At 42.1% G+C, this 24762-nt stretch overlaps 1 protein-coding gene across 4 annotated transcripts in view; it reads left to right on the top strand.

Annotated features, from left to right (window-relative positions):
* Positions 1-2699: 2699 nt before the first annotated feature.
* Positions 2700-24762, top strand: part of TMEM65 (transmembrane protein 65) — a 33973-nt gene continuing 11910 nt past the window's right edge. The window contains exons 1-3 of one of the 4 annotated variants that reach the window (XM_051609939.1): positions 2700-3265; positions 6227-6466; positions 10704-10784. In XM_051609939.1, coding sequence (XP_051465899.1) covers positions 2920-3265; positions 6227-6466; positions 10704-10784 — 667 coding nt within the window. In that variant the 5' untranslated portion in view covers positions 2700-2919. The remainder of the gene's footprint in view (positions 3266-6226; positions 6467-10703; positions 10785-24762) is intronic. The other 3 variants (XM_051609941.1, XM_051609940.1, XM_051609942.1) reach the window with 3 other exon arrangements.

Here is a 24762-nt window from a genome sequence, read left to right as displayed (position 1 = left end):
CTTGCCAGTCTCCACAAAAAGACTTGTCTCACAGCTCTGCAGTCCTTAGAAGGTCTAGCAGAAATTCTGTTAAAAGATGGTTGGCAATTTTTTGCAGATTTCTTCATAAGCATTTTTCTAGCTTTTAAGGCTGAACACATTGCCAAATTTCCATGTAGTATTTTAAACAAGTTCATGCTACTTCTACCAGTTTGTGTGTAAATCAGCTTTATTAGTTTGGTCACTCATAAAATAAATCATGTTAGGAGCAAATTAACATATCAGCAAGAAAACAAGAAAATAAAGGGAAACTTTTGCATTTTTCAGAACACTGTGAGAAATATGCATTTCAGCAGGTTCACAAGCTCTGCTGGAGTATCAGGGACTAATGGAAGTTACTCTACAACACCTGCTGAATTGAGTTAAAGAGATGGTCTGATTAAGTACAGTTTAGCCAATGGCTTCAATTTCATTTTTTTCACAAAATAAAAAAGTTCCAACAGAGAATTACAGAAAAAACCTAAAGGGTTATCTCATTAATTTCCTGTTGTTGCAGAATAGTCTGTCTGAAGGCACTTTTATTCCAATTTGTTCAATGCAGTTCCTAAGGCATAGGCCACTGCTGCTGCCCACAGAATTTAGTGTCTGCTAAACCCTGATCTCTATCTTGACATCCAAGTAGTGACTTTATTTTCGCAAGTGTTGTATCATGTCTACTTAAATAAAGGCCTTGGTTGATATCCCTATACAGCAAATACCTCAAGGCTATGAGGAAACTCCCCATTCGTTGACAATGATTTCACACTCACTTCATCAGAGACCCACACTGGTACAGGGTCCCATCTGTAAGAAAATCCTTTAGAGGCTGCCACCACAGATTGCCAGCCCCTCGGGACAAAGAAACTCCCTCCTTCAGCAACATTTTCAGTACTCTCCCCATAATACACCCCATAATAACCCGGATGCAATCACCTTTTGCAACAGATGAACAGGGTGGCTGGAACGGGCTGAGCTCGTAGGAAAGATGGGAAGTCTCCTTTCTTGCCAAGTACCAGTGTTCCTATTTTGCTCTGCCTTGGTATTGTAGTCTGATGCAATCAAGCTGTGTGAATATAAAGTATAATATACAACATAATCAGAACTATGTCAACTCAAAATATTAAATGTTAAATATTAAAGATTTGGCATTTGGAAAACTTAATTTTTGCCTTATTTTACAGATGGATTTTTTTCAGATGTTTGGCAATCCTACTGCATGTCCTGCATTGCTACATCTTTTTAATTGAAAAAGCTATCTGGTTAAGACAATTTTAACAGCATCTTTGAACATTTTTGTGAACTTTGTTGTTACAGCTCTACAGAAGTGACTATCAGTGACTGCCATGCTACCCCTGAAGAGTAGCAGAAGATGCCACTTTTTTTCAATAAAATGGCTGGGAAGGTAAATACAGCTCTAAGCATAATAAAAGGCTTAGTGACTCTCAGTCAGGAGAAAGCACTGGAAGAGTTACAGAACTGTAAAAAAAATCTCTTATCTCAGAGGCAAGATCGATGAACTGCACAGTAAAACACATTTAACTGGAAATAGTAGCCAACACCCACCTATCTCCACTATTTCTCTAACTGGGTGAAAATTATAAAACATATATCCAAGCCTTTATGATTTTTTATATTTGTATGCTTTCTTCTCCCTCTCTACAGTACAAATACCATATGTAAATATCCATAGTACTGAAAGCATACTGCAGGAAAGACACCTCTGTTTATTGCGAGATCTTGGTCTTTAAGCCACGTTAACCGCAGCAATGGAACTGGAAAAAAAGAGCCACTTTTTCATGTGAAGTTTTAACTCCTTCCCACAGGGAAGGGAGAAGTTAAAACTTCCTGCTTGCTGCCCTCTAAGGCAGCAGCAGACCCCACTGCTGAAAAAAACAGCTGGATGGACATCACCCCTCCAAAAGTCTTTGGTATTTTAATACCTTTGGTATTAAAAGAGCTAGATACGTAGCAGTAATTTTTGAGTGCCTCCAGAAGTCGCTCACCTCGGCATCAAACAAGCTGGTTTCATTAAACGAGTCCCTTGTGGCTGTGGCTATTTCTTTGCTGTCTCCTTACAGAATCTCATCCTTTTTGAACACAGCACTTTGAAAAAAAGCAGAGCCTGGATTAAACCCTAGCACGGCGTGTTTCCAGGGTGTGTTCGGACCACACGGCCAAAAAATGAGCATCCTGGGTGGCTCAAACACACAGCTTGTCAATTAATCATAATAATGTTAGATACGACTGAAGTGTACCAATGAGAAACGGGGCGTTGTAACAGCACAACACCCTAAGGGCTGGGAAACGGGAAAGGGGAGCAGAACCCCGGTTTCGTTGCTGCCGAGGTGCTGGGGACGCCTTTGGCGGCTGCGAGGAAGTCCCGCGGACTTTGGCAGCACCTCCACCGCGGAAGCAACGCTCAGAATGCGGGAAGCAGCCTTCGCCAAACGCCGGGGTTCGGCTGAGAGCAGGTGCTCGACCCAACCCCCCCGAACTGACGCCCCTCACCGGCCCCTCCGACCCCCGCAGCCGGGCGCGCTGCCCCCTCAGGAGCGGGAGGGACCTCCCGCCCCGCCTGCCTGAGGCGGCAACCGAGGCCTCGCCCGCGCCCGTCGCGCCTGCGCGGGGCCGCCCCCTTCCCGCCCGCCCCGCCCCGCCCCGCCCCGCCCCGCCCCGCCGCGGGGCCACGGGCGGCAGCGGCTGAGGCGGCCGGAGCGGCGTGCGGGGTGCGGGGCGGGGCGGGGCGCGGCGCCGCCGCCGCTGGCGGGAGCGGCCGCGGGGCGGTGACTGGGTGCGGATACCCCCGGGCCCGCTGGAAACGGCGGCATCGGCGGCGGCGGCCCGGGGACTCGGCGGCGGGCGTTTCTGGCGGCCCTGAGCGCCGCGCCCTTCGCCTGCCCCATGTCGGCGTGGCTCGGCCGGGCGGTGCTGCTGCTGGGGCGGCCGGCGGGCCCCGCCGCGGCGCCCTCCTCCTGCCTGGGCTCGCTGCGTGGCCCGCCGCGCTGCTGCTGCCGCCGCCGCCGCCTGGGCAGCCTTCGGGGCGGCAGCGACGGGCTGCTCCTCCCGCGGGGGTCGCCGCCGCCGCCGCCGCCCGCCCGGGCGCTGGGCACCCACCCCAAGAAGGAGCCGATGGAGGCGTTGAACACGGCCCAGGGGGCCCGCGACTTCATCTACAGCCTGCACTCCACCGAGCGGAGCTGCCTGCTGCGGGAGCTGCACCGCTTCGAGTCCATCGCCATCGCCCAAGGTGAGCGGCAGCTTCCCGCCGACCCCCGGCCGCTCCCGCCTCCCCGCCCGGGGCCGGGCCGGGCCGGTGCGGGGCTGAGCCTCCCGGCTCCGGCGGCGGCTGCGGCGGGTCCTGCGGGCGGCCGAGGCAGGAGGCAGGTCCCGCAGGACACGGCGTCGGGAGCCGTGCGCCCGTGTGTTTGTAGCGTAAGGGGGTCTAAGTGTAGGGTACAACCCGAAATTTAGTTTCCAGAAGCGTCTGCGGCTCCTTCAGAACTTGAGCCGCCACGCCTCACGCTGGGTGTGCGTGTTGTCTCACGAGGAGCTCGGGAGAGGCGCGGGTGGCCGTTTCTCGCAGCGGGAGTAGAAAAGTGTGTCTCTTGTAAAATCTTGACGCTAGCGCAGCTGTAAATTGATTTCAGACCTCTCGGGAGACTCTGGGCTGCTGCTGCTGCGCTGGGAGCTCGTTCATGAATTACGCTTCCCTGCACAGGGAGCTGGCATTGCTTCTTGGAAGCGCTGGTTCTCTGCGTGTGTCTGTGCTGGGGAGGTTTACAGGTGTATTTCTGAATCCCGTGCTGTGCAACACCAATTCAAATCATTCACGGTGATTTTATGCCTGATCCAGCTGCTCTTGCCAACTTGACGCTTTTGCTTTAAACAAATAAAAAAACCCTGACAAAGCCAGATCGTCTTAATCACAATCTCGGTACTTCTGGGTCTGATGCTGAGCTGGGATTTAGGCTCCCCACTGCAGCGAAGGGGGTAGCAGGTACTTGAGAGATCAGTGTGCATTTGGTTTAGGCCTCTTCGTGACTTTGGTAGGAGCTTGCCCTTGGAAAGGGCATTTCTGAGCCTTGTGGCTCTTCTGCACACGCCTGGAAGAAATCTTGTGGGCAGAGAACAGGTCTAGGGCTCTGACATAGGAGTGCTACTTTTGTGAAGTGACAGAACCTTTTTGGCTGCTTCTTTGGTTGTGTTTACAGCCCAGTTTCATACAAACACTAAGTGTCTGGTCAGAAGGAGAGCAGGTCACTTCAGCCGTTCGTTTTAGGAGCCGCGCTGCTGCTTTGCAGAGCGTGAATCAGTTGTGTTTGTTTTTCAACAAGGTAGGAAGTATGCTTTGAGCTGTAAGTTGACACTAACTTCTGAATACTAACAACTAATACTCTTCCTGAATAAATCTTTCCTAGCTCTCGAAGGGTTCTTCCCATGAGGTTTTTTGTGTGAGTTTCTATCTCAGCAATTATTGCTCAGGTGAAACTGAGTTGCTTGTAGTGCTTCCGTGTACCTGGAGGACCATGTGGTTAATATCAAAATGAGACTTTAAAATGTGGATCAGTATGATGTCTCAAGGTTTATATCGAGATAATTCAATAGATCATCCTATTTAGTGTCTTGTTGCTCATTTGCTGGTAGCTATAGTGTAAAAGGCTGTTTCTATAAAATATAAAAAAGTGCCTTTCTGATGATTCAGCATTTAGAAGACAGACTAACAAAAGCATTGGTTTAAGTTTAGAGGCTTTTACTGCACAGAACATTAGTAAACTGCAAGTTTATTCCACAAGTGGAAACTGCACTTCACTTGTGCCCAAGACTGAAACAATCTCCAGTGAGATTAAAGCTTACAACAAAACTTCACTCTGGGCTCTGTATTCTTACAGATAAGGGCTGCACAAAGTGCTATAATGCATCAGACCTTGGTCCTTGGAGTCGGATTCTTGATCTGCCCATCTAGTAGCTTGATACGACATTTTAGAAAATAACCTTTTCATTCAGCCACCTCTCTCCATGGGTTTTTTGTGTTATTTTTTTTCCTTTACCAGACTGCAGCACAGTAACAGCCGTCAGCTCTTAACTGTAAGAATTTATATGTCTTCATGTGTTGTGAAAAAAGAAAAACTGGAACCAAGAAGGGCTTCTAGTAAGTTTGCTGAAGAAAAATTAGAGGGGGAAAAAAAACCCTTAAAATTATAGTGTGTACCTCGTGTACTTTTCCTGATATTCTAGAGAACTGAAAGAATTTAAACGAGAGAGGAAACATGCCACAGAAATCATTCAACACTGGTAAGACAGGTGCTCTGCTTTCACTAGTTGCACCCACCGTAGCACTGGATCCTCGTTAGTGTGCACCTGTATGAACTGCTCTGGGCTAAGGAAGGGGATGGTCCCCGTGGGGGATGGATTTGCCATAGCTGTTTTCTGTAGAGCCTTATCACTGACAGGATTCAGATTTTAGCTGAAGAAAGGCAAGGGATGTAAAGCCAGGCTCTTAAGGCATGTCTGATGTTTCTCATCACTCTTAACACCAAGGAGTGCCAGAAGAAAACAAGTTAATAGAAGAGCTGCACTGGAAAGAAAATGATATGATTCTGGGTGAGATGATATTCTGTACTTCACATGCTTTATAATGGTTAGATAATATTTAGTACGTTTGCTCTTTTCCTTCTGCTAGATCATTCCTCTTCCTATGGAGGAATGATCTAACTAGGTACATAGGCTGTGATTAGTAGCAGATGAGGCGTGAGGGGTATTTGTTCCCTGCTTTCAAAGTACTTTATCCAATCAGATAGTGTCACTTTTGATTTTTACAACTGATGAGTTCAATCAAGATAAAGTGGTTTTGGAGGTGTTGGGTTTCTTCTCAGTCTCTTCATTTGGGAGCAGCATGCTGTAGCTCCCAGTAGCTGATTCTTTAGATAAGATCTCTCGGTTTACTCTTGTGTTGATTTCCAGTGAAGGTGATCCAAATGAAGCCTTCAAATCCACATGTCTAACTGCAGAGTAAATTCCTGTGTCCTGAGTCTCCTCAATCATGAAATGCCTATGTAGTTTTGCCAGTGTGCTTACGCTTGTTTTGTGCCTATGATTTTTCATACTTCTATATGGAGAGGGAGGTCTTAGTCCGTACCCTTCTTAACACAGTCCTTATTGGGTTAAGTTTTGACATTCTTCCTTCACTGCCTCTTCTGTGCCCTAACAGACCCCATATCAGCTAGGGGAAGCTGTCAGCAATATGGGGAGACCTGGGCACATCAAGAACCAAATGAGGCCTATTCCTCAGCCCATTCCCAGGCCTACCACCAGAAGGATGCAGTTCCATCAACTAATTGCCCTAGCCCGAAATATGACAGGACACACTATGCGTGGCCTCCGCTAATGGCAGAGGCTGCAGGGAAACCCCTCCTTTGCTGCGGCTGCTACGCTGAAGGACGGTCCTCAGGTAGGTGAGTTGTAGCCTGTAAGTTAGATGAGTCTCTGAAACTTTAATGCATCTGTTTGTGCTGTGCTCGCAAAAACGTAGGTGGGGAGAGGTTTGTGAATGTGTTCCTGCCATCACCTGTCTTACCTGGATGTTTGTGTCTGGACTCCTAGAGCTTCCAGATGCCAAGCACTAGCAGCTGGTGTAAATGGTTTAGCTTATTAATAAATATTGAGATTCTTCTGTTTGTTTTAGTGCATAAATCAGAAGACACTGCTCTATCTGTGAGCTTGCAAAAAAGGGTAGCTGGGAAGCTGAGAGTCTGAGCTGAAATTAATAGATGGGTTTTGCATGGGAGAAGCTGAGGGGAAGGCTATGAAACTGAATCTTTATGGAATTGTTCTCAGAAGTGATTTGGAGAACTGTACTCATTTAGACTATATTTTACTATCTTAAAATTTAGTCAAAAACGTCACTAAGTTGCTCTTTATGAAGACAGCTGCAAGACCTTCTCACCTGCATTTAGTTTTCCTTCTTCATTGAAGTAGGTTTTTGTTTGTTTTTTCTCCTATCTTGGAATGAATAAGGTCTCACATTTTCCCAGGAAGAAGTTCAAAACATGGTTTTCAAATTTCATCTTGTGTTTCTTGTAAGCATGTCAGCCACACCAGATGGATATGATGCGTGTGGACTTGAGTATCAGTATTTTGTATTTTTCTTTCTCATTGTTACAGAAACAGTGAAATAGCAAGTAGGCCAATTAATTATAAATGTAACAGTTCTGTTTTCCTGCTTGTGGAAGTGGTGCCCTGTATTCAAAGCCTAGTTTTGTTGGCAACAGTCAGTCAAATCCTCCTCCCTGTTGCTACTTCATTGCATGGGGGAGATGAAACAAAAACTTTTCCTGGCAATGTGGAGAATGACTGAATGCCTCTGCCTTGCTGTAGCAATTTCCCATTATAAAAGTGGGCAGTACGAGAAAGAAGAGGTAACTTCTTTCATAAGAGGCTTTTATTCAGGTTTTTTACCTTTAGTTTGCGGTGTAGGATATTAAATGATTCATGAAGGCACTTCTAACCAGTGCAGCAAGCCCAGTAACACAGAGGAGAAGTACTAAAGGGTTTGACTTGTTTAGGTGAGAAATACTAAACTTAGCATGTCAGTTGTGCCTATTTCTTCTAAGGGTACTGTTGCTCTTGTCAGTGCTGGGTTAAAATATTCTGAAGCCCAGATGTAACCATTTTCCATTAATAATACTAACATGAGGATTATCTTGAGCCTCTAAGAAGTCTCAGGTCTTGATAGTGAGAGAATCCTTTCTTTTCCCATCTTGTGTTGCAAAGATGGGAAAACAATTCCTCTTTTCCTATCTTTTTGTACATATACATCAAATATGTACATGATATATCTTTGTGTATATATAATACATACATTATATATTAAATATATATTTGTATGTACATAACACAAAATTCCTTGAAAGCCCCAATTTGCTTATTTTAAAGGGAAGGCCTTTGTGGTGTGACAGGCTCTTATTTAGTGTGTCACTAAAAAAAGGCCTTCTGAAGTGTAAGTGTTTCTCTGCCTGGTGAGGTTCTGTCTTAACTGGAAAACAAGCAAAAACCCAGTAGCAATGCAGTCTCATTTTGTTGGTTGAATTTGCAGCTCTTGGAGAATGCAGTCTCTAGCTAGATTCTCTTTGAAGGCACCCTTATGTCATACCATACATGGTTCAATAAATAATCTAACCAAACTGGTTCCTCCTGATAGAAAAATGTTCATAATTTCAAATTACTGCATTTTATCTTTGTTTAAAACAAACAAGTTAGTGTGTGGATAAGGGCACCACCTCTGTGGTTTCAATAGGACTGACAGCTGGAGCAAGATCTCTTGCCAGGAATTTGCAAGCTTTTTGCCACTGTCGGGTGAAGTCTTATTTTGGTGTCAGAAGAAACACTTCTGGTATATGATCTGGTGTTTAAATTTATGAACTCTACAGTTTACTGGAATAGCTTGGGGAGTGTGAGAATCTTGGTGCCCCTATTCCACAGCTTTAAAAATAAAACTTGATTCAGAAGACTGCAAATGTCCAATGGATCTCACTGGGGTTTTTAGATACTCCAAACATGATCTCCTATGAAAGACTCCCTTTGCTGCATGAGTCAGACACTGCTTGCTAATATGAACAAACCGGTTTGTCTGCCATGGTGATTTAGAACCACTCAGGTTTTAGTACCTCTTGTTGTTAAAAAGTTAATCTGTGTTAACACAACAAAGCATAATGTGATCCTTCTGGAAGTACTTGTCTTGTTTAAAAAATGATTTCACAGTGGAAGTGTGAGGTGTCTTGTGAGGACTGTGCAGCTTGCTGAGCTGGGAGAAGAGGGAACAGCCTTGCTGGTGTGAAAAGAAAACATACTACTTCTCTTCTGGCTTCTGAAACTTTTTCTTCCCCCCTATAAAATCATGGAGCTCCCTCACAAGGGCAGAATACAGAAAGAAGAACATTACACAGACTCTGCTAATTGTTTTGTCACCCACAAATGGAGCTGTTCTGTTTTCAAATGGTGGTCATCTGTGTAATGCAAAATATTTTATTAAACAGGATGAACTTAACTACTATAAAAGACTTCTTACCCAAAATGTCAGTTAATATATTTAACCCTAGCCATTTACTTGAAATTTATGCCATTTTACCAGGGGAGAAAGACTGAAGATATGAGTTCTATCTTTTTCTAGTACATCTGACACTATTTGTTTTAAGCCTTGGTGAAGAGAGAGAGAAATCATAAGTTGCATTCAGCCCATTAACTGTCCAGTGCTTCTGTATCTGGAGCACTTGATGCATAGAACTGCTGTGGCTTTCCCAGGCCTTGATGCTGAAGAGCAGGGCTCTGCCTTCTGCCTTCTTCAGGGAGCTGGGATGGAGCCCAGCCAAGGGAGACTGGGTTCTGGCTCTGTGGACAGCTCACAGTGGTTATGTAGGTGTTGTGACCAGGGATAAGGCTGGTTGATCAAGTGTATCCTGCAGGTACTCTGTCAATTAACAGGTATAGGTGGGAGTTCCACCTCCTTTTTATCCCTAGATTGGATTCTTATTATGAAATTCAGTTAGTTGTTTTGTTTTCTTTAAATTCTCTGTTCTTAAGTGCTGTCTCAAGAACAGGGATGCCCATTATCAAAAAAGATGAAGTGCATGGGAAGGTCTGGGCACTGCATGGGGGGTGCCTTCGTTAAGAGATTGAATACTTCTGAAGTCTTACTATGAGGTATCCCAAGAAACTTTTCAAAAATGAAAGTATAGTTAAAAAGCCACAAAAGCACAACAGAAAAATACCACAAAAAAGCCAAACCAAACCAAACCTGAACCAAAAAGCCAGCTGAGTCCTAAAACTTAAAAAATGAGTGAATAAAACCTCACCTCCAAAATGTACCCTCAGGCAGCAAAAAAATCTCCATTTCCATTGTTCGTTCTAGCACTTTGTGGGTTGCATTAGTCAGTCAGACACTGCAGGTCTTTATTGCAATGCTCTTTCATGTTTAAGCTTGTTTTCAACTGGATGCATGTGTTTTTTTGGACTTTGTTTTTTTAAAATAACAGCAACACTAAATTTAGGTAGCTTGATGAAGTTGGATTTTTCACCATATTGTCACCTCAATACACACATAGTATCTTATGGAGACATTAACTGTATAGATAATTTTTTTGGAAAATTTAAACTTTGAATAAATTTGGTAATACTGTCTGCTTTAACCTCTGTTTGAGACTCATTAATGCTAATATAGATAGTACTCCAGGACAGGGCCAGATGTGTATTACTCAAACCTCAGCCCTTTTTCATAATTGATGTCATAAACAAGAAAATCGTTGCTTGGTCACTCATGGTTAAATTATCCTGAAACTGTTCTCTGAAAATGCAGTATGTCCACTGTAACTGTCCACCTTTAGATCACATTCAGCAAGGTACTGCTTCTGAAATTCATGTTGGTTTTGCTTTTGTGGCTTTTTTTTTCCATATTCTGAAATTTTACTTGCTTATGTAACCTGAAGTGGGTTCTAGTCAGAGTTCTCTGCTTAAATGCAGAAACTTTGCTGTATGTTTTTGCAGAGAATTGGTGGAATTGGTGTAAGACCTACAGAAATCCAGTCACCATTGTGTTTATAAAGGCTTTTTCCTTGCTGGTGGATATTCCAGCATTGATTGGAGGATTTTAAATAATGAATTATTGCTGACTTGCTTTTGAAAATTCATTGTAGCATCCAAATATCCTAAACCACTGGTACCACTTGAGACGCCAGCGAAGGAGGTAGTATCACCAGAGACGACCAGTACTTGTGGTACAGTAAAAAAACCCAAACCAACCAAAGTGTGTTTGTTAAGACATGGCATTGCATAAAGCCAGCAGGCTGCTGGTTTGACAGACTCTGTGCTTGCTTGTTTTGATGCAGTTGGCATGTGTTACTACACGAAATAAAAGTATGCAGTTTTTGTTAATTTATATTAATATAAAGTCTTGAGTTTCAAGAATTTCAATTATTTCCATATTACTTTGGGGGCCTTACTCTTACTGTGACCATGGAAACTCTTGAGCTATACCATAATTTTTAGATAAAACTTGACCAGACATTTCAGACTATGAAACAGCTTTGTTTACTTGAAGAAGCTCAGTGTCATCTACCTTACGCCTTCTCCTAGGATTAAATTATGTGGTCCAAATATAATGCAGAAGTAATATTACTGTTCAAAGGTATCTTTATTTAGTTATCTGCCATTGACCTTCCGTGCAATTAATGTTTTAGAAAAGGTAAAGTAGACTATTGCTCCAACTAGAACTTGTTTTCCATTTTTGCATGTATTGAAGCATGTGGTGTGTGCAAAATATTTGTCATGCATGAACATTCTTAAATAATTAAAAAAATCTAAACCTTGAACCATTGTTCTTCAACTATATGTATCTTCTTTAAAATACTACATTTTATAGTTACCAAGAGACAGAAGGAAAATCTAGCTATCTAGTCTGGTACAAGGGGTGTTTTTTATTTAGGTCTTTGTAAGCAAAATCACTTAAAATGCAACTTATAATGCAATTTAAACCTTTCAGAGTGATAGATTAGAAGCACTGAGGTCTCCATGTAATAGGCATGAATGAAATAAATTGTGTTTGTTCCAGGAACATGAAGGTAGTGTTTCAGTGTGTAATTGAAATAAAAACGACGTCTACCATTTTATCTAAGAAGGAAATTATTTAAAGCTTACTCATTCAACTGAAAACTCCTAGCTTCAGTCATCCTTATTTATTATTTAATCAGTCCAAATACAGAACTCCAGAGGCAGCTGGTGTCTCTGGAGAAAATATTTTCTAAAATGGAAAAGTAAATGGAAAAATGAGATACATGGATCATGTGAACAGAGTACTTAAGGAAGCTGTCTTGAATCTCTGGTGCTCTTTGTGTTGGGTTTTTTTTGGAGTTTTTTGTTTTGTTTTCATTATTATTGTTATTATTTGCTGGTAAAGAAGTATCTCAGATTGGAAAAAGCCAGACTTGTGTGTGTGAGCTGTCTTCTGCCTGCTCCTCGTTCTTTCTCCTTACATTAGCACAGTGTTATTTCAGAAACCTTGTTTCCATTTTGTTGCTGCATGTGAGAACTGCCTTTTTGCATTGAACCTGTCCCTTAAAATTTTTTCAGGCATGTGACTAGCCTATGCCTGAAACAAAACCCTTGGTTTCTGTGAAACATGGGGAGCTTTTTAAGGCAAAGCCCACAAAATACTGTTTTAAACCCAGCAGAGTGCATATTTCATGGAATGTGAAATCATAGCTGGTTTTTCCAGTGTTCATTTACTTTGGATTCTTAGTTATTTGTATGTTAATTATTAGTAACATATCCACCCTAGCAGCCTTAGTAAGTATTGGTATTGCTTCTTGTAATAATTTTTTTTGCTGCATCATTTGCTAGTTTCCATTTTTATGTGATGGGCTTATTGTGTTCATTGCTTTTGGGTATTCTTTGAAGGTGTTTAATTTTGACAAACTGACATGGTTTAGCTTGTGGCAAATTTCAACAGGACATTTCTTTTAACTTACATGTTTCTCTCTAGGTAATAAGAAAAGCAAAGAGCAACATATTTGAAGACTGCAATATTCTGTGTTTGGAGATGGGGCATATTCTGTATCTTCTTTCCTGTTGCCTTAAAGCCACAAGGCATGTGGCTTGTTTTATTCTTTCCTACTGCTTGTACCCAGGGATCAAACCTTTACCTCAACACAGCTGCTAAATACTTTGTAGCTTTTAGGATGTCAGGCAGGAGCACAGGCATTTCCAGAATTAAAACTTGCCTTACTGTTTGGCAGTGATCCTGGTGAAAGGCTCCTGCGTGACCCAGGGGAAGGATGAAGCCTTGAAAAATCATTTTCATTTCAAAAGCAATGGGAAAGTTTGAGTGAAAAAGGCTTCTACAGCAAAGCCAACTTGAACTGAGACATGAGTCTCACCAGTGGCCCAGGCTTTGGTTCCCAAAGCTCTTCTTGGAGTTGGTCTGGGACCTGTCAGCTGGATGCCAGCAGTTATTCCAAAACATCCTGGGAAACTTTCAGGCAGGGTTAGGAGGAGACATGGGACATGGTATAGATTCTTGGCCATGCTACAGGCAGAGGTCTGTCTGCTTTGGGGTTGTTAACGTATGTAAAGTTACAAAGCTCTGATATTTTCTCCAGGTCCAAATGCTTGTTGTGAACCAACAAGTAATTGTTGCATTTTGACCTGCTGCATTTTTCTTTTAGACATGATCAGTTTCTGGTTATTGTACTGTTGAAACTAACATTTTCTTTGTGGCTTTCTGTTATTTGATCTTGGTAGCTTTTGGCTCTAAGTAGTGATCCATCCCTTACTGCTGGCCAGTTTGCTGTTAACTCATCTTAGATAGAGTGTGAAGCATCAGTCTCCATTAAGGTATTGTCCCATCTTTCATGGCAAACTGAACAGGCAGAAATTGTGGTTTATTTGCTTTATTGGTTTTCGTGGAAGATGGGAGAGAAACACACATTGAACAAACCAATTTTTTAGCCAACTGCTCTTTTAAATACCATCAGCTTTTATTTTCAGATTGCAAATAGCCTTTCAATCCAGCTGTTTCTTTGCTTCATTAATTCCTGGCAATGGGCTGATTTTTCAAAGCTCAAGTAAATATGTGATGTTACCAATGTAAAATTAGCTGTTTTGTTCAAGATGATGTAAGAATTGTCAGCTGGATCTACAGCCATCTTGCCTAGTAAAGATTTTTGACAGAGAGAGGGGGTGATAGAGCAGCTTGAAATCTTTCCCCCTCTCCCATAATTTTCCCACTACCTGTTTTATGTTATTTCATAGAGTAAATAAAGCAAATAGGTAGCTGCAAGAGTGGCAGCAGTGTTACAAATAATCAGCCTGGTGACCTTTTCCTCTTGGAAATGTTGGACAGTTTTCTTATGGTTCTGTGTTCTTCTCCCTGGAAAGGAGAAACCTAATAAATGTCCATTTGGGGTTCTGATACTGCAGAATGACCCATATTGAAGATGACTTACTCATTTATTGGATCTGATTTATCACGAAAAAAAAGAGTCTTTGGATGTGTAATGTTTTCACTGTTGGTTTGCTTCTCTGGGTTGGATGCTAGGAACCTCTTGCATCAGCCTTGTTTCCAGGTGCTGCTTAGCTGAGTTTTTGCAGTTGAATACCAATATCGCTGAATTTTACTGCAGTTTATGTCTGACCTTGTGTAAAAGCTCACTTCACAAAACAAACAAAAAATAACTCTTCAGTTTTTCTTCCCTAGCCATGGAGGAACACAAAGATCAGATGTTCCTCTGTTGTGGGATGAGAGCATGCACAGACAAGCTGTGGATGAGCTGTTGTGTAGTAGATGTAACTTGTCTGTATGAGTGTAGATTTACTGATGGCTTCACCCAGGTTGTGCAAAGGGACTGTCCTGTTCTTGCCCCTGCCCCAAAAGCCTCTGGGTGTGCAGTCCCTTTTCTGCTTTCCATCACTGCTGTTCTTTTCTGGGCCTGAAGTGCTAGAATAAAGGAAAATCACAAATATATGATCAGGAGGGAACTTAGGAACAGGAGGAAAAGTGTCAAATCCCACTTTGCAGCGGCAACATGACTTTAGATCACTTCAAGATGCAGTTTTGTATTTGACCTAAGGTTCTGCCTTCCCTATTTTCTTCTGGGAAGTGCCATGAGGGGTTTTGTGCCTCAGGTAGGATTTTGTTCTGAGATCCCTCTGTGTCACTAACAGCACCTTTGGTGCCCTGCACGAGTGAGCAATACTGTTTCAGTCTCCCAGATTACTTATTTAGTATTGTCAAGTACTTGCAATGCGGGAGCCTTTTTTACCTCAAAATTTCTCTTGCTTGTTGTGACTGGTAAGAGAGCTGTTCTTATCCTTTCCTTTGCTTCTCTATCCAGGATTATTCCTCCTGGGATCAGTGGCTGCCCCCCCCTATCATACAGCAATTTGCTTCAGCACTGCAAAAAAACATCCTCTTCCTGAATCCGTCCTCTTCCTTGTTGCTGGAAAAGAGGATGTGTAAAAATTGCCGAGATTTTGGAGAAACAGCTTAGAATGAGGGAGGGAAGGACACTGGAGGCACAGTGAGATCAGCCCCCATTGCACAGCACAAAAAAAACCTGATGGAGCACAAATGTAATTAAGGTCTCCAGTAAAAACTGGCGTTACAGATATGTGCCTGATGCCGGCAATACACTAGTGCCACAGCCAAGGGGAAAAGCATTAAATAGGTTAGGTTCCATATTTCCTCCCAGGTGGAAAACAAAACGGGCTTAGGTGTGCAGAAAACCTTGAATTCAGCTGTGGGTTTGTATTTGTAATTTAATAATTCTCAAGCTGATTAGCAGACCTGGAGGTGGGGCCTGTAATTTCGGTGCTCACAGGAGTCTTCTCTGCACACACAGTTGAAATTGTGACAAAGGGGCCGGTAAAAAAACCTGGCAGTGGGAAAGGGAAAAGGAGCAAAGTCAAAGAACAAATACTGTGCCAAGTGATGGAACCTGGGCTTTCATAAAACTGGCATTGGGTAGTTTCATTGGAAGACATTGGCATGAAATAAATGGATCAGATGAGCTTCATAGAGTGGAGTTCTCAAAAAGGTTTTAGAGGGATCGTGTGCACAGCTGTGACTTGCAGCGATGTGACATGGGCTGAAGCTTGTGTGGGCCCTGCAGTTTGATCTCTGCAGTGATGCACTTGTAACTGAGCTAGTTAATCCTCTTGAGGGTGCTGGTGCTGGTGCTCATCAAAGGCTGCAGAAACACTGACCAGGAGAAGAATTTTCCTTTTTTTGTGGGCTTTTTCCTTTTTTTTTGTTTGCTTGGTTTTTGTTTTGCAGAACAAAGACGAGTTAAAAGTGAATTTAGAGCTTTTCTATTATAGGAAGAATAGAGCCCAGCAATCTGTTGACCCCTGACTCTCCTTTCTTATATTGCTTTATTTACAAAATCAACAATCTTAGTAATTTCACGAGTAATTTAATCATTTTCATGAGCAGAGTGGCTTTTTTTTTTTTTTAGAATTTAAAATTAATGTGCATAATAAATTACTGTATCATGCAGCTGCATAGCAACCTGGTAGATATTCTATGTTCTTATAACATAGAAGCCAAAAGAAAACAGTTTGAGGTCAAGTTCCATGTAAAGTATATTATTGTATCTATTTTTATATGATAGCATACAACGTTCATTCCTGCAGCCATTTGCCACAGAAGGCTGACATTGCAGCTTGGCCATGGCTGTGCAGAGAGTCGGATGTTGAAGTCTAACTAGTTTTACAAATGCAGCCAGAAGCTTTGCTAAGTTATGTGGGGAAAGGAAGAAGAAAGGTACCCAGGTGATGACTCCTAGCAGTAGGTTAAGAGTAGCTGCATTGCTACTGTGTTCTGCATTCATTGTGTTTATATAGAGGGCTACATATCTGAGTGTAATTTATGGCTGGAACTTGAATTTTCAGTGGTTTCTTTTTTTTTGCTGACAGGTATGCATAATGGCTTAAGAACTTCAGGAGAGGTCATACTTTTGTCTTCACTGTCCTATGCAGGGAGAAATTAGTAGGTCCATAATTGCACTTAACATGATTCTTAATGTAATTAAATATTTTAACATTATTCAGTTTATCTGTCCACCCTGACTCTCATTCTAGCAGTTTGTCTTCAGCTTTCTGTAAATATTACAGTACGTTTCTATTACAGGGGAAAAAAAATTCTACCACACACATCCCATTTACCATTTGCCCTCCTGGTGTTTCTGCACTGCTGTAAGTGCCTGCACATGCTGATTGTTGGCAAGGTTGTTGCCATCTGAGTACTGGTGCTGCTGGTACCAGGAATGGTAGGAAGAACTGCTGTTCTCAGCTTTGGATTTGCTCTTACAGTCAGCATCTCTCTTGATATTAACTAAGTCACTTTTTCTCATTTCAAGACCACTGGGTACTGAGGCAGAAGCTCACTGTCTGTGCTGGGGAATGACAGGATATACAGCAAGTGTGTTAAAACAGTCAGTGTAGTGTGGACCTGGTCTGCTCCATCTGCTGAGGCATAAGAACTTCACATTATTCACATGGTCTGTTTTGTGCTGGGACAGAGGAGGAGGGAGCATCCTGGTTTTCCCAGGTGCTGCACAGGCTGTTGTCAGTCATCCTAGTCCTCCAAGGGGCTGTGCTGCTGGCTGTGAGCATGGGATTACGTGCCCAGGCTTGAAAGCCAGCGCTGCTCTCTCTTCCTTGTAAATTACCATTTCCCCCTCCACTCCATTGATTCCTGGGGAAGTGAGTGTGGTTTTGGTTAGGTGGGGGAAGGACACAAGGGGGAGAAGGGGTGGAAATAAACTCATCTTTTACCCCCTTCTCAGATTTCTTTTTTTGAAACAGGGCCTGGGGGGGAACATCATTAAATAAAGGATATTATAATTGTATATATTAATCCCTAGATATTTCATGAGCACTCGTATGTCGGCATCAGTGATGCCCAAAACTGCTCTGTTTACAGGCGATGAAAACCCTCTGCTAGATCAGATCTCTTTGGTTATGCACAGAGCTCCGATAATTCTTGTTAACAAATCTTTTGTGGTGTCCCACAGAATTGCTTTGCTTATCCTCTTGCATGAACTTGCAATGGAGGGTGGCCAAAAACTTAATCTCACGCTCTGATAATACACAGATACTGTATTTGTTTCCAGTTCAACACTGTTGCCGAGTTGCTGCTCTGCTCAGCTGCAAAGCGGTGATTGATAGATACTTACCTGGAACCAGAGAGGCCCAATAAAAAGTGGTGCTGACAGAGAAGTGACAACACTTGTCTGACACTTAGATGAGTATATTTGGATGAGATTAATTCTACTCTAATGCTAGTCTGAAGAATTTACATGTGTTGGTTTCTTTTCTGTAGCTAGTGGAAATGGTGTTAATAATACAAAGAGAAGATTCATTCATCCGAAGACAGAAAGAAGATTGCTGTGCCACTGGGACATATCCTTCCTCTAGCTCCTGGGAACTCAGTGCAGTTTCCAACCACTGAAGTGGAGAGGGTGAGGAGAGAAAGTAGAGCCAACCTGTTTGGGATGATGAGTATTACTTTGAGGTTTTTTGAGGCAGAGAATTCTGACCCTGGACGGGTCACTGCAGTCAGGGAATTCTAGAACGAGCTTATTTCTCGGCATCACTGAATCACAGAATCGTAGGGATTGGAAGGGACCTCTGGAGATCATGTAGCCCAACCCTTCTGCTAAACCAGATTCATCTAGAGCAAGTGGCACAGGATCACATCCAGATGGGTCTTGAAAGTCTCCAGAGGAGGAGACAATCTCTCTGGGCAGCCTGTTCCAGTGCTCTGTTACCCTCAAAGTAAAGAAGTTTTTCCCCATGTTCAGATGGATCTTCCTGTGTTCCAGTTTGTGCCAGTTGTCCCTTGTCCTGTCGCTGGGCACCACTGAAAAGAGTCTGGCCCCATAATCTTGACATCTGCTGTTTAGATATTGATAAGCATTGATGAGATCCCCTCTCAGTCTTCTCCAGGCTAGACAGGCCCAGGTCTCTCAGCCTTTCCTCATAAGAGAGATGCTCCAGTACCTTAATCTTTCTTACGGCCCTCTTCTTGACTCTCTCTAGTAGTTCTTTGTCTGTCTTGAACCAGGGAGCCCAGAACTGGACACAGTACTCCAGATGTGGCCTCAGTTAGGCAGAAAAGAGGGGGAGGATGACCTCCCTGTGCCAGCTGGCCACATTCTTTGTTAATACACCTCAGGATGCCTTTGGCCTTCTTGGCCACAAGGGCACATTGCTGACTCCTGGCTAATGTGTCCACTGGATTTGCCAGGTCCTTCACCTCGGAGCTGCTTTCCAGCAGGTCAGACCATAAGCTGTACTGATGCATGGGGTTTATTCCTTCCTAGGTGCAGGACCCTACACACACTTGCCTTTGTTGAACTGCATTAGGTTCCCTCTCCAGCCTGTCCAGGTCTCATGGAACATCAGCACAGCCTTCTGGTGTGTCAGCCACTCCTCAAAGCACCTTCTTATTTATATATATATATATATATATTTTTTTTTTTAATTAAGTAATATATAGAAATTTCTGGAATGCACAGGTCAGAATACTACATTATTGTTCCTGTTCACTCTCCTATCAGCATTACCATGTTTCTGGCGTTTGTATAGAAACACTTAAGCTATTTTTCTGACTTTTTCCATTTCTCTCTGAAGGAGACAGCTCAGACTCCATATCTGTATCCTTACCCTGCATCTCTGTTACAAACTGCAAGTCCTTTCTGCATTGTCATCATTATAACTGATTAACCCCCTTGAATCTTGAACTGAGCATCTTACTTATTTTTTTCAGCTGCAGTTTGAGATCTCATCTAGCAAACCACTGCAAATCCTATTTTGGTGTGAACCTGCCTGAGTAGAAATGAAAGGCTGACCTTTAAGTTTATAAAGCACTGATAGAGAATTGGGTCAGATCAGGAAAAAAACCTCTTAGTGATGAAGACAGTGATTTGAGTCTCTGGATACCTGTTTGCGTTTTATTCTTCCTCCTAGCTTTCTGGTCAGGGTCTCTGTGTTTTGTTGAACATCTTTAGAAGGAGATGAATGGTGTCATGGGTTTGGAAGGGGAGCAGTGTAAGTGTGTTGTATGCTCACTATATTGATGATGAATGTGCACTGCAGATAGAGTTTAAATTAGGTTCTGTGATATTTAAACCTAGACTACCCTGCCTCTGGTGAGAAATAATGTACATTTCTGTTGCAAAATGCATCCATTCTAGGGAGTAATTACTGACCACTAGATGAGGTGGTGCAGAGTAGTTGTGTTCAGTCATAGGTTTGTGGTGTTTTTCCTTTGGAGCTGGCACTTAGCCCTGGATTTTCCTGGGGCCCATATATCCAGGCTGCCTACCTGCTCAGAGAGGATCCCAGGAGGGAACTATCCCTGAAATCACTCCTGGGTTTTGTTCTGAAGGGAGTTGGTTGGCTGATGCCAGGGAGCAAACAGCACTCCAGCAAAGCTTGTTCACCCCTTGGTCCACTAGATATAGCAATAGTTTCAAATAAATATGATAATTTCTTCTGCTTATGTCAAGGTTTTTCAGGAAGTGAGATGGGGTGTAATCACTGTAATTTTCCACAGTGTTAAGGAGGGTATTAAAAAAATATCTTTAGTGATCATAGTGTTATATTTATGTTTATGCAGAATGTTTGTTTGGACAGTTATCTTTTCAGGGGTAGTCAAGAAATTATTCTATGATGTCTTCTGTCTATTTGTGCCTTACTAGTGCTTCACTCAGCTTTCTCTTCTTGTGTGCATGTGACTGAGCAGGCCTGCAGCCAAGTTTATATTTAGCACTGCCCAAGTCAGCATCCTTTTGTGCCTTAATTGCTGTAGTAACAGGAAACCATTTGTGAGTTATAACAAATTATTCAGAATTTTTTCTTTGCTGTCAACACGTGGATTGTTTTTTCCCATCTGGAATATTAAGGGAACCCAACTGAAGATTAATGGACATGGCCTTCAAATTTGTATTTTGCTGTATGTACTGAAATTTTTGCAGTTTTTGTTAAACTGTGGAGAAAAACAGAGGGTGATGGAGATGAGCCTTGAGAGCTTATTCCATGAATGAACATGTGCATCATAGTCAGAATTTACTCTTAAGGACACCTTTAGATACTGAACAAGTCATTAACACACATCTCATTTCTAGGCTCCTATCCTTAACTTTAAGGATAATGATCCTCTTAGGAACTCACATGTAAATGAGTGCCTCTTCTTAATAGACACAACAATTGGTTTGATTTCTTGTTCTGTGTGAGGCCCTTGCTGTCTCCATGATGTGTATCTGAATGATTTGCTGAAGTGGTCTGAACAGGCGTTTATGGAGGAAACCAACTGATGGATTTGAGACAAAACCCTCCCTAGCTTCCAGATGAGACAGTAACCTTCAGAGCCTACAACGAGGTTATAATGCATCTAGATTATTAATATTTTTCATATTCCTTCTCCTTACCTTCTTGGTATTAATTGATAAATCATTAATCTTAACAATTTGGTCATTATTTAAAAAAAATAATCTATAAAACAATGCTCATGTTCTTGTCTTAGATTTAATAATACTCAGCTGTAGCCTCTATCTTGCTAGGTTGGCCCTGGCCATAGTGCTGGTTATCACTGTTACGTGTTTCCTGCCCTTGGGTGACAGTAACAGATTTAGCTGTAAAATTTTATGGCAGTGTTAGCTGCAATTTGAATAAAGCATAATAAAATGTGCCTTTAGGCTTATATGCCAGTTCTTAAAATATTGATAATTCAAAAACTGGTGATGAGGTGATGACAACTTTTTTTTTGGTTACTTTTTTGGTTTTTTTTTACCAACTATCTGAAGGCACTTCATTATACTTTAGTCTCTTGGAGAGAGAGGTTTTTTGTCAGCTGAGAATAATAATGTTAAAACTAAATTGCAAGTACTGTCTTGGTTTTAAATTGGCTACAGTTGGCAGAGTTAATTTCACTTGCTGGATTTGGGTGAAGTTGTGGGTAATGGTATTATTTATGTTGACAGTTTTGTATCCCTTCCACCCCAGGTTCTATCTATTAAAAAAAAAAAAGAAAAAAGAAAAAAAAAATAAAGGCTCAGTTAGAAAAAAAATTACAGTGTAAATTCAAAAAAGATCAAGAACAGATGTAAGAGGCCGTTAAATATTTTTTTTCTGGTCCCCAGACTTTGCTAACTCAGGGCTCATGATGCGTATTACACTTGCACCTTGGCTTTTAACTTAATTTATGATAACAAATGTCAGTTATAAAATAGCAGTGTTCCTTACTCTGCCATTTTGTTTTATTCCTTCTGCAATTAGGTGAATTTCAGTGTCTTATTCAGTGCTATGACACAGAATAAGCTGGTGAATGGCTGTTGTGAAGTGCAGTACTGCAGTACTTAAGGGTTTTTTTCCCAGGCGTTTAGACTCTGCACTTCTGGATTATGACTGAATTGCATTCTTGAAAGGGCGTTTTTCAATCTGGATTTTTGTTTTTCCCTCAGTAAAATAAATGAAGGGCAAATTTCTCTTGCTGTACTCTGAGGACTTTCTCTTGTTTTTTTGCAAAGCCTTGAAAATTCAGTCAGAAGAGCTTCCTATAAATAAATGCCCTATTCTGAAATACATTTTGCTATTTAGAGTTTTAGAAAATTGATGTAAAGAATTTTTGTAGCTCTCCATGAGATGTGTTCCCCTGGTGCCTTCTTATCTTGCAGAATTTTGAATTATGTTATGCCTTAAAGAAGTGGTGTTGGAAGTGATTCTGTGAAAAGATTATTTGCTTTTATTTGCCACAGTGTTTTTTTAATCCTTTTTTTTTTTTTTTTTCTCTCCCAGTGTCCCAGCTTTAAACTAAGCCTTGGCCTCTGTGAGTAGAGCTGAGCTGGTCCAGTCCCCTTCTCTGTAGTGGGCAGTGCTCTGTACCTTGCAGTGGTGGAATGTACCTCAGCCTCCAGTGAAATCTTTGTGCTTAAAGGCTTGTCTTGGTGCTCCACAGGTGTAAAGCCTTTTCCTTCAGCTTGGTCCTTCAGGTACCTAAGAAGAGTAGTCTGATCTTCAGAGCATGTTGCCACCATGGGACTTTTAACATTTGAATGCCCTAAGGTTGTGGAAGCACCTTAGGTGCCCTGCTTAATAAAATGGGTATTTGGCAGGAATCCCACACCACCAAAACAGGTTCTGTCCATGATGAAGTAATTATTGACTAAATTTGATCCCTTGCTGTTTCCCTCTACCTGGCACTAACTCACCTGTCCTCTATCCTCAAAGTAGTACCCCCCAGCCTCTCTCCTTTTAAAATAATCCCAAGATAGTTCTTGGTTTATGCTCTAAAGGTGGAGGTTTATGTCTTTTATAGTTAATATGACTTGAAACTCTCTTTAGTCACAGATGTAAAAGATTGTGTTTTTTCTCCTACAAAACACTTGTTCTCAATTCCTCCCTTGGGTAATAAGCTTCTAAAATCAATTATGCACTGTTTTTTAGCTTTTAAATAGCTTTCTAGCTACACTGAATAGGGTATAATTAAGTAGACTGCTATGTGCTATCAAACTCAATCATCAGTTGTAGTTAAATCCACAAGACTGATGTTCTAGAGTTTTGTAGTATTGTGTGACAAACTGAATAGTATTCTGGTGTCTGTGTTGGTACCCAAAATACTTGGGAATTATCTAAACTAACTGAATATCACGTTCAGGGCAAACTGTGAGAAGATGTCTTCCTCAGAGATTAATGGTGTTTCCTGGAAGGTTATGTATGCTATTACAGCTTTTTATAATGAAATCCTAATTCATGGGGAGCTAGAGCTGAAGAACAGGTGGTACTTCAGCAGGGATGGGTTCAATGGCAGTATGACATGAAACCAAGCAACCACACTGGTTGTGTGATAGCTTTCTGTTGAAGCCCAGGGCTGTGGAGGGCAGCACTCTCTCAGTGACCTCCTACACTTGAGTTAATGATTTGGGGTTTTCATTCTCTCCCTGGCATCCAGCAGGATGGACCAAGAGGAGGTTAGGAGAGCTTAATCAGAAATGTGACTCTGCTGCCTGAAATTGCCTGACCATTCCCAGGCCATCTAGAGCTTTTGGAAGCAGTGGCCACAGAGACCAGTTAGTCTCTGTGATTCAAAGTGACTCTGATTTTCCTGTGTTGCATGAATTTGCTGTCACTGGTCTCTGAGGAAAGCTGCTGACACAGCAGTACTGGTGTGTACAGACAGTGCTCTCTCTCTTGTGATTGTGTAGAAGTTTTGCTTAATCTGCATGGAGTGAGACCAAATGCAGACAAGTGCAGAAGAAGTTTGTGTCGGCAAAAATGGGCCCCATCCCTAGTCCCATCCTTCCTGAAAATAAGCCTGCAATTTTGGTCTGGTGTGTTCTGGCTGTTGGGCACCAGTGAAACCTGTGGCTGTGGAAGACTGGCTCTTGCAGGGCCCCCCTCTATTTCCCATGAGCTGTTCTTTGGTTCCTCTCCTGGCTTGAGGTCTAGATCTGTGAATTCCATGACATTTTCTACAGAAAAAAAAATGACTTAATGTATTTCTGTAGTACTTGGGCTTTACCTCGTGTGGTGTGTGCTTCTGGAGAGCAGTGGGAACAAACAGCTCTTCAATAACTGCTTGAAAGTTCTTCTAGTTTAAGACCTTAGATTAATGAAATTATTTTGGAAGTCAGTGTCCTGGTTGTCTGAATATTGATGTTACAGTCTAAAAAAATTTTTCTCAAAGTTAAGTGAATATTTTAGTTTCTCCTTTACAGTAGCTTTGAATATAGGAGTGACTTGCATGCAGGGATACACACTCTAGTTTTCATAGGTTATATGTGTGCTCATATGATTCCCAGCCTGTGTTTGCAGTGCTGTTTTTTCATGTACTTGGCTGCCCTGCATAAAATTTGAATACTTGAGGCAGTGTTGCAGGTTTATCACATGTTGTACCTTTTTTTTTACCATTGCCTAATCAAAAGTATGGAAGCAACTTGTTAAAAGCTCAGTGTTTGTAATACTGGAAGATATTGGGGCAACTTTTCTTATTTTCCTGCTTTGGAAAGGGGTCTTATACTCAAAATCCCCATTAAAGAAAAAAAAAGCCTAAAGAAATAGCTTGTTTTCTTTCCCTTGCGAACTGGTAGCTGTTGCTGCTATGTTCTGTGCATCACCTCTAAGAGACTGCATTAGCTTCCTATAAAGTACTCTGTCAGGTTCAGGAAGGACATCCTTGTCCTTCCAAGCTCTTAA

This window comes from Apus apus, chromosome 2, assembly GCF_020740795.1.
Source record: "Apus apus isolate bApuApu2 chromosome 2, bApuApu2.pri.cur, whole genome shotgun sequence".
NCBI classification, from domain to species: domain Eukaryota; kingdom Metazoa; phylum Chordata; class Aves; order Apodiformes; family Apodidae; genus Apus; species Apus apus.
This window is presented reverse-complemented; position numbering and strand designations above follow the sequence as displayed.